Below are 10,344 nucleotides of genomic sequence, written 5' to 3'. Positions count from 1 at the left end.
CTTAAAAAATAAAAACAGCTTCAGATTGCCAATATCTTGCCCAGATTCCTGTTTTCTGAGCGTTCTTTGTTGGAGCGGAATGGCTGTGAGGCAAACTTTTCAACTGCTAGTTGTGAGTAGACCTTGCAAATCTATAGCAAATGAATGGCCATCGTCAGCAATAGCTGCTACTAGTGATTGCAGCCCCAAAAGAAAGAAAAACAAACCAAAAAGCCACCAAAAAACAAAAGCAGTAGCAAGTAGCCCTTTGTAACCTTGGGGGCTTCGAGGGTTTCAGCACAACTGAACTTTACACACTTCATGTGGCACTGTAATGAACTTGGGGTACATTATAATAGACGTTGCTTAATATAGTCCCAGCCCTCCCTCTGTTGGACTTAATGGTTCAAACCATTAAACTTCTGAGGACCCTCCGCTTCTGGAACTTCCTGATTTCACAAGAAAAGAATGTATTTAATTTAGTGATGAATCAGGATCAAGAATTGCCATGTTTAATTTTTTTAATAATGAAAATCCATAAGAGTTTAAAATATTCTGAGACACACCTAGCTTAGCAAACACCATGGAACTCCATGTATCTCTGAAGTCACACATAAACTAGCCAGCACCTGAGTGCTGGTTGGCCCCCTTTGGCACTGGAACACAATAATTTATTAAGCTTCAATACTTAATAAGTGTGCACAAATATCATGCAAACGTACAGCCGTACTCACTAACGAAAAGTGTATTAGAGTCTTAGACGTATACAAAACATCTTGTAAACAAAAGGGAAGAGGTTGGTATTTTCTGTACAAAATATGCAGGCTTTCCTTTTTTTTTAATAATCTGTAAGATGCATCATACGTTGGGCATTTTCAAAAAGTGGAAACTGTATAAAAATAAATATTCTATTTACAAACACACACACAGGCCAATCCCAGGTTAGAGGCATCACTGCAAAACAAAAACAAACACAAAACAACATGGAGTTAGTGTCAGTTGGTCTGTGAGTGTTTATTTCCCTTGTGGGAAACGAGGTGGGTCTTGTCCTGGGTTGGATGGGAGCTTTGGGTAGGGGAACTGGGGGAGTCAGGAACCCGCTTCGTTCCAAGACCCTGGTGCTGGCTCTCAGCATCCTGAGGGTGGGAAACCACTTTCTCTTTCCAGTCATTCCCCGTCCTGGCCACTAGAGGGCACTTTCTCCCTATGCTGCCTTTGGAGGCCTGGCTGTTGAATTAATTTTATCTTCCCAAAATGAATTAATGGTGTGAACCAACAGACACCAGGCTCTCTAGTTGCTTCTCCCAGACATTGCAGCTCTCGAGAGTAGGCTGTTCTTCCCCTGCTAAGCCCAACCATTTCTATGTCCTAACCATCCACAGCAACCTTGAAGAAGAAAATCTTTTTTCTTAGGGGACGCACCCCTTTCCTTCTTCTTGGAGCTAACTAGGTCTACAGGAACTCACCGAGAGGGCGAGGCACAGCGAGAGAGACAGATTCTTGGGGAGGCATCTCCCTTGAGGGCTGAGCTTTCCCTTTCTCTGGTTAGGGGTGCTTTAGGTACCTGGGTGGTTTCATCGCTTTTACTGAATCGCGTGAACTAATGAGATTGTGGGCACTTAGCCGGAGGATTGTATTCATCTCATTGTAAGTGTGACTCTGCTGTCACTGGGCAGGACTGGATCAGCTAAGCGCAAACTCTCAGGCAGGTAGTGGACTCCAGCCCTTTAATGAGGATGAACCCACACCTTGAGACCTCAGTGATAAAGGGCTGGCATGAAGTCTCTGAGCAGGAGGCAAGGTGGAGGGAGGCCGTGGGTGGGACTGCATGGCAGCTGCTACCTTTGCCAGGACCAAGCTGGGCTTCTGGATTAGCAAACCAGTGGCCCTGGTCATGCCGGGGAGCCTTGCACTTTGGAGGCCCTGGATGAGTGGGGTGATTGCATGTAAGGACCCAGCCCAGTGCTGTCAGATGGCTTTAATGATGGCAAATGCAGGGGCAAGTGTGAACAAATGAAACCTCATTGTTGGTAGGTTGAGGTTGGGCTGCAGGTCTCATGTGCAGAAGCATGGAGCTCTGACAGCTTAAGTTCAAGGGGCAAGGTAGAGTGGTGAGCTGGCCGATCTCTAGGAGGAGGTATAGAATCTATGTGACTTTATAGTTTAAACAACTTAGATTTCCTATATCTGGATAATGGCTTAAATGGCCTCCTACGAGCACTATGAGACTAGCTAATAATAACTAATTTTAAAACATGGTTTAGAACTCCTTGCAGAAGTATTGTATAATTTAACCACACAAAGCATAAAGATGTCATCTGTCTGACTACATGGAACTTCCATACACTCGGGTTTGCAGATGCCTTAAAAATCATTTTTAAATGTTCTCAATTTTGTGCAGTGAGTGGGAGGGTGTTTAATGGGCACCCTGCCTGTGGGATTGTTCCTTTTTTGACCCATGTCTTGCTACCTCATCTGCAGAAAGGCCCAGAATGGAAATAGTGCATGCTTTATTCCACCATAGAGAAAGGAGCCCAAGGACACCTCTGCTCCAAGGCACTAGAACCCTGGGAAACCTTACCTTATTCCAGCAGCCCTGGACTGGCAAGCCATCTTCACCCTGCAGTGAGGAAGGAAGGCAGACGGCTCAGACTCTGCGGGATGGCCCACCAAGCAGCAGGACAGGGGGAACAAGGGCCACAAACATCGCGGTGGCCGATCAGGGTGCGGCCCCCCGATATAGTCTGTCTCTTTTCTCTACCCCAGGGCTGAGCCGAAAGGAGGCAGGAAGCAAGCCTGCCCGTCTGCCCACTGGCCAAGCTCACATGTAGTTACAGTGCAAGGCCAAGACACTAGCCTGTGGGCTCAGCAAGCAGGGGTCACCTGAATGCTGTGGAGAGGACAGACTAGAGGCCTGCTGGTCTCCCCTCGGGCTGTACTGAGTGCGGGGTGCCCGTGGGCGTCACTCAGCGCTTGGGGGCCTCAGTTTCCTCCTCCGTAAAACCTGGGGCAGGTGCAGCTCTATGAAACGACCGCCCCCACTTCTTCCATTCTCTGATTTTTTCTCTCTTCCTTAGCAGCTAGGGGAGGACATCTAGGCAATTCCCACCTGGTGGCCAGTAAGGAGGAGGAGGGGTGATTTCACAGGCATTGCAATGTGGGCCTGAGGTGCCTTCAGCAGGGAGGCAGGGCTCCTGGCACAGCCATTGCTGGGGACTTGGGGGGAAGAGGCAGTGGTGGAATGGGAAGCCACCGGGTGCCGCTTGTTCCCTTTGCCGGTGCACCTCCGGAGCACCTACAGCCTCAGGACGTCCCGAGTCTCCTCGGGCCCTGCTATCCTGGCTGCTCTGGCACTCCCTGCGGGAACCTAGAAACCACTTAGAGGCAGGTGGGGAGGGTGAGGTTGAACCAGGGCAAAGATCTGGTTCTTAGTCCGGGTCTATTAGAATTGCAGCCCAGATTCTAGAACTCCAGGCTCCAGGGCAGAGAAAGAGACGCACACGAGGTTTCAGGGGACTGCAGCAAGTGGTCAGCCCCCGCGAAGCCGGAATGGGAGCACCCTGTGCCCTGGACCTACTCATCCACCCATGACAGGTGCCAAAACCACTCACCTGGCATCCAGCAGACAGCCGGCCCTGCACGGGGGCCGCAGAAGTCTAGTTACCTTGTACTAAAATTCCCGATCAACAGCCCCCCAGCCCCGCCCCACTTCCACAGTAACACAGCGCAGGAGACGGCGAACAGCAACAATGAGAAACAAGAAAGGCAAGGCATGTACACTTCCACAGCAAAAGTCACACACAAATGTTATTGGAGAAAATGCCAGTAAGGTCAAATCCAGATAACTTTCATTGTCCCCTCTGGGTCGGGGAGGGTCTGCAGGATGAGGTGGTGCATCCCAGGGTTCCATGAGGACCTCTGTCCCTTTCCCCAGCCCGCCACAATGCGACACTTCACACGGTCTCTGGAAGGGAGAGGAGCCTCCGTGGACCACAGGGGCATTCCCACTGGCACGTGGATGGTGGCAGGGGGGACAGAGGAGGGCTGGGCAGGCAGAGGGGAGTGACAGTGTGTGGGTGAGAAGCAGGGAGGCCAGTTGTCAGAACTCAAGTGTTCAGATCGTGGGAAGGGTCATGGCAGAGGGGACGCCTGGCTGCTTGGTTAACGGAGGTGCCGCGGAGGGCGCGGGAGATTCCATGGCTGAGAAAGGTGCCTGTGCGGTGCGCGCTGCATGCTGGGGGTTCAAGGTGGGGGTGGGAAGGTGGGGAGCGCGGTGGGAACGGGAGGCTTGCGACGCTGCTTGCTCTGCCGTCCTTCGTGTTGCCTGTGTGGTCCTAAATAGTCCCTTCCAGGGGCTCTATGGTCACCTGTCAGGGTCACACAGAGATAATTCCTGTGTCACCCTGGGGTGGGGATGTGAGGCTGGGAATGCTCATCTGACAATTACTGGTCTGAAACTAGATCCACGAGCTCCAAACCTCCTCCAGAAATTTAGGAGAGCAGGAAGTTTTTGAGCCAATTGCCTTGGAGTGGAGTGCCGTCTCCTGCTTCCCCTGCAGTATGTTCAAAGGATTGCTGTAGAAGCCTCAGGTATCCCTGCTTGGAGAGGGACTGGGCCCCGCGGGACCAGAAATGCCACCACTTAGGTGGGACATGCTTGGGAGCGGGTCCTAAATGTCGCCCCTCCCTCCCTGTCTCTCCCTTCCCTTCCTTAACTACATTCTTAACCTTTCCAGGTTCTTTCAGACTTTTTGGTTGTGAACCACCTAAAGATGAAAAAAAAAGGGAAACCAAGGGAGGGTCTTGTAGTGTCTTCTGAGATTTAAGCATAAAGGATGAACCCTACAGGATCCAGAATCCTGATTTTGGACCGTCCCCTCGTTCTGGGGGTGTCGCCAGGGCAGTGATCCCAGATCTATGCCGGAAGAACAGTCAGCATACCCCCTCCTCTACTTTGGTTCTAGAACTCCTCATTCTTCCCCGTGTTCATAAGGTGCCCATCTTTCCTCTGCTAAATCGTGCGATGCTGGAGTGGAGCGGGACATGGGGCCAACTGAGGCATCTCACTGAAATGTTTTGCCAACGCTTTTCCAACTAACTGCAGTGTGTGAAGGAAGAGAAGTCACAATCCTAAGAACTTGTCCTGAGAATCCACTTCCCTGGCTTGCTTTCTGGTGGCAGGTTTGTCTAGAAGCAGTTCTGAAAGGAGGGTCTGATGCAGCTAAGGTTGGCATCGGGTGGGGAGGGCCGCTCACATTAAGGTGATGGGCTTTTGAAGCAGCTGCAGGAGGAAGCCAAGAAAGCATCCTGGCAGACTCTGCATGCAAGAGGGGAACGTGGCGGGAGCCCCCTGAGGACCAGCTAAGGCAGGGTGACCCTTGGTGTCTACTGAGTGAAGAGTGACAAGCAGGAGTGTGCAGGGCAGCGGGAGAGGCGCACAGGCACAAGCCGCACACGTGGGGAAGCCCACACTGGCCATGCAGGAAAGGGAGGGTGATGCCATACCAGTGGGCACGGGGCATCCAGTCCGTCCAGCCCTGGTAACCCCGGCTCCCCTTTCTCTCCTTTAAAACCTCGGTGTCCCTGTTCACAAAACCAACCACGATGATTATTTAGGTCAAGGCTGGCCAGCTCCGACTGTGGCGTGGACAGGCCCTGTCCTACCCTGGCCAGGATGCAGGACCCTCGAGGCATCTACAAATACACCCCAGTTCCCAGTTGATTCCCGTCTTCCCAGTTCAGTTTTTGTGCTATCTCTGGCTCCTGGGAGAGTTGAGCTTTGGAACGTGTACATCCCGCCCCCTCTCCATCTAGACTCACTCGGAGTAAACACAGGTGAACTTCAACTTCAGCGCATCACAATTTCAGGACCTTCAAATGAGTTGAGGGACACTTGAGAAGCCCGGCATATGTGCCACGAATCGTTCGTCGTTGGCTGGTTTGGGAAGGCTTCGTGGGGGTCTGTCTACAGATTTTGGTCTGCAGCTTTACAGGTTTTAGCCGGATGGCTGGTGAGCATTGGGAGGCTGTGTAGGAAAGCCCCTTTCTGGCCTCGTTCTGCCCAGTTTGGGGCATAGATGGCCCTCAGGAGACGCTAACCCCAGTGTCCTGCATCCTGACCAAGTGGGGATTCAGACAGCTTGAACTGCTGGCCACAGAGGTGGCCACGAAACGAAGAAGGCAAATGCGGGGTGGGTTTCACAATCGCTACACTGGCTTCCAAAGCCAGCCTGGAGCTAAGAGCCCAGGCCTGCTCCCAAATCCCTTTCCTCGTGGTGTCTCCGTTTCCACACATCAATTGTTCGGCATCTTCAAAGGAAAGGGCTTTAGCGGGAATTACTTGCAGCTGTGGTTTTAGGGCAACACCAACAGCAGGCAGAATTTCATCAGTCACATGAGCAGGTCGGTTTTGGTGGCATCAGTGGAGTCATTTGGTTTTCATCTTTTTATTTGCCTTCTTTGTTTCCAGCTTGCAAACCTCAAGGAAAAACCCAGAACAACCAAGTGATAGATGGAAACATACCAATGGACAGGGGGCATCTAATCCAGGCGCTCCTTGGTCTCCCTTATCCCCCTTAGGCCCTCTAGAGCCTTTCTTCCCCCTCTCCCCCTGTAAATAACGGTTTAGTCCAAGAAAAAAAAATAACATAAAAACTTTAGGATCATTCATGTGTTAACATTAGAGACAGAAAAAAAAAATGAAAGCAGGAAAAATAGATTCTCTCAATTAGGATATTCTCCCCAGTAGGATTAGGGGTCAGTCCCTGAGAATTTGGCTAAGGCAGGTGCGGAGGGGGCGGGGAGCAATAGGGCTGAGAGCCAGAGGTGGGAGGAAGTGCGGATGGATGATACTGGTGGCCAGTTTTGCTAATTCTCAGCCCAGAGTGCATCTATAATGAACCTGGGGGACCCACTTCCTTCTCTTTGAGGGTTCATTTTTGAAAGGGTCTGGCCTGACAGCTTTTGTCCCAACTGGTTGTCGTCCCTTTGATATTCTATGAGGAGGCAAAGTGATTTTGTTTAGAGCCCTGGGGTGTGTGTGTGCATATGGCTGTGAATGCGGCGTGTAGGCGTGTGCACATACATGGTTGTGCATGTGTGTATATGAGCTTGCGCATGTGTACGCAAGTGTGTGCATGTACTAGTGTGTGCTCGCACGTGTGTGTACAAGGGCACGTGTGTGTCCACGGCTCATAGGTGGCACCTGGTTCTCGGCGGGGTCCTCCCGTTTTATGTGTGTCTCTGGTCCATCCTGGTCTGAAGTCACAGGCAGCTATTTGTATGTGGGTATGTGGGTTCAAGAAATCCATTTGTCTCTGAAAAGCTTCAGTAAACATCGTCTTTCTAAACTGAACCCTGTTTTGTATGTGTCAGGGTCACTCTCCATTTAAAGTGGGGCTATGGGAAATTCTTGGTAATGAATTTGAGTTTGGATTTTTATATGTTGGGTTTCTCTATAAAGGGGCCAAGTGTGCCCCTGGAGAGTCTTCCTGGGAACTCTCCTCCTCTACAGAAGGCCAGTTGTCTAATGCTTGGGGGCTTCCACAGTGTCCCTTGGGGTGGGTGGCCAAGTGGTCAGAGCAAAGGCTTAGAGCCAGAATAGGATTTGCCTCTTATCAGCCACATGACTTTGGGAACTTAACCTCTCTGAACCTCAGTTTCTTCATCTGTAAAATGGGGATAATAATACCTCCCTCAAAACTTTGTTGTGATATGTATAGCTGAGTCACTTTGTTATACAGCAGAAACTAACACACCATTGTAAAGCAGTTATACTCCAATATAGATGTTAAAAAAAGAAACTTTGTTGCGAGGTCTTTGTGCACATTTAGCGCTTAATACTAAATGTGCACTAATACAGTAGGTGCTCCGTAAATGACAGTGGCTTCATAAAGAGAGCAGTAACGATCGCTACTTCTTGTCAGCCAGTACAGGAGCCAAGGCTGCTGCCAGCGGCACGGTCTTGTGTCTACCGTGTTCCCGCAGTGGAAGGCTGCAGGGTTCCTTAGAGGGAGGCAATGGATAAGAACACTTTTGACGTTTCTCCAGGTCTTTGGAAATTACCCACATTTCTTGATTGCAAAGGTTGCCTGCAATTGCCAACACATCTTTCTAAGTGAGTTTTCTAAAATGCAGGTGCTTACTTAGAAAATGAGATGTGTTTAAGAGGAAACATGTAGACGCATCTTAGGGGTCATCTCATTGGCTCTAAGATATGCCCGCCAATGAGGAAGTCATGGCACGATTAATCTGCAGACAGTGGACAAGCCAAACCACTAGCTGTTTGGAGGGGGAAGCCCCATGGGAAACTTTCTCAGGAATGTGGCCCCTTATTCTCTTTGGGTCAGGCCAGTGCAAAAGTGAGCACAGTTCCCTAAATTCAGAGGGTGAGAGAAGCTCCTGGGGAGTGGGGGATGGTGATGATGTGCCTGTGGGTCACAGAGGATCAGCGGTGGTCCCTTCCGGATGGGAAACTTGCACTCTGGGCCGTCATGTTCTAAGGGCACAGGAAATAGCCTCAATTGGGTGCCCCTTAAAGACAGTAGAGTAGTAACCTCACCTCCATCCTCCCTGCTCCCCTCTCTCGAAGAGGACATGAAAAGGGCCCTGGTGCAGAGGGGATTCTAGCTGGTACGGGAGAGGGGCAAAGAGAGTCAAGCAGCAGGGGTTTCTTAAAAAAATAAATAAATGTACAAAACTGCGTTTAGAGGAAATAAATTGAAGTTGGGGGAGTGGAAGGGAAAGGATGAGGGCTATGGGATTATTATAATAGGGTGAACATATCTAGAGGGAGAAATAGTGAAGGAGTAAAGGAAAGAAGAAGCAGGCTGAGGCCGAGAGAGAGAGCAGAGGAGAGAGAGCTAGGAGGTAAGGGGGCCTGGGGAAGCAAGACACGCACACACACAAGTGTGCACACACATACGTGCACACACATGCACACACACATGTACACCCAGGCACACACGTGCACACTTCCACACACACACACGTACACACACACCCCAGATGGCACCTCTCGCAGCGTGGGAGGAGCCTCACCGCACACTCTCAGACCTTTCAGTTGGCTGGCTTGCAGGCAGCTCCTCGGTTACACCCAATTTTCCTGATACCCAAATTGCCAAATTCACACCACCCTTTATCCTCTGATGGACTGTTTCATCCTAAAAGTGGCTCCTGGGCCAAATTCACAGAGCTGTTAATGGACAGGAGAATGCCCCTAGTGACAAGGACAGAATCATTCCCCTGGCATGTGTGTCCCCTTGGAAAACTGCCTATCTTGGGCTCTGGGCCTTGGCCACCCCTACAAGGACTGTCCTCCTTCCATGAGCAGAAAGGAGACTCCAAGACCATCCTCTGGCGGTACTTGGAGAAGCATGGCTTTAAGGCTGTGAGATAGGATAACAGACGGTGGGGAGCCCGCCCGAGCCTCTCTGACGGGGACCCCGGGTGTGATGGGGGCAAAGTTTGGGAGCCCCCTTCCACACTCGGTGGGCACGGGCGTCTTGAACATCTCCAGCTTCATCTCCATAAGAAACAGTGAAGCTTCCAACTAGAATGTCATCTTAGCACTCCTGGCCTTTTACTTTGACAAAAGTGTCAGCATTCTGAGCTTCCAGGCACCAGAAAACACGGGTCAGGACACAGAGCTGACTCTGCCTGGACCTTTCTTCATTTTGTAGGCTTTCATTACCAAACCCTCATCTCTCCCCTTAGAAGTCCTGTTAGGGCTGGTGGTATAAAGAGGTCTGGAAGAGGAGGTGAGCTGTAGGTGGGACTCTTCTAGGATGTTCTGGTATCCAGAGAGTCAGAGGTCTTAGATGGAAGAACAAGCTGGTCCTTGATTTGGAAAGCTGCCCTTTAGAAGAAGTTGACTGGTTCTTTATGGTGCACTCAGAGGAAGGTTCAGGTACCTTGCTTGTTTTCTGGACTTGACTTTTACTGACATATTGCTGATTTATATGTGGGACTGGGGGGAAGTGTATAAAACCTTGGACACAGCAAGTGGAGAAGAAATACTTCCCCACTGGATAGTGGGGACTCAGCGGCTCATTCAATGACCTCGGTTCCTTGAGCATCAGAGCCACCAGCCTCCCGCCCCTGTCCACCTGCCGGCCCTCTAGAGCACACAGTCACTACCAATGGGAGGACTAGCTTTGCAGCCTTCAAATGCCCGGTGCCTCAAGCCAACTGAAAAAGTCATAAGAGATAGGTTTAACAAGTGTTAATCGAATTAACAAAGAACACCGGAACACTTTAGACATAAATTAGAAAGGTTAGTATGTCAACTGAGAGGTGCAATGATCAGTTATTTCAGTGGCCTAAATTCTTCGATGCCACAGTAACGAAGGTGGGCTTCCCAGCCTG

At 50.5% G+C, this 10,344-nt stretch overlaps 1 protein-coding gene across 1 annotated transcript in view; it reads right to left on the bottom strand.

The window, feature by feature from the left end:
- Positions 1–500: 500 nt before the first annotated feature.
- COL13A1 (collagen type XIII alpha 1 chain) overlaps positions 501–10,344 on the bottom strand; it is a gene marked incomplete at its 5' end in the record, with an annotated part of 143,787 nt that continues 133,943 nt past the window's right edge. Inside the window, 3 exons of the mRNA XM_082673817.1 lie at positions 501–933; positions 2,561–2,599; positions 5,485–5,562. Of these exons, the coding sequence (XP_082529943.1) occupies positions 931–933; positions 2,561–2,599; positions 5,485–5,562 (120 nt within the window). The 3' untranslated portion in view covers positions 501–930. The remainder of the gene's footprint in view (positions 934–2,560; positions 2,600–5,484; positions 5,563–10,344) is intronic.

Source organism: Grampus griseus (assembly GCF_964374135.1).
Source record: "Grampus griseus genome assembly, chromosome: 16".
Classification (NCBI taxonomy): domain Eukaryota; kingdom Metazoa; phylum Chordata; class Mammalia; order Artiodactyla; family Delphinidae; genus Grampus; species Grampus griseus.
The sequence above is the reverse complement of the archived record's forward strand: the minus strand, read 5'-3'. Positions and strand labels throughout refer to the sequence as shown.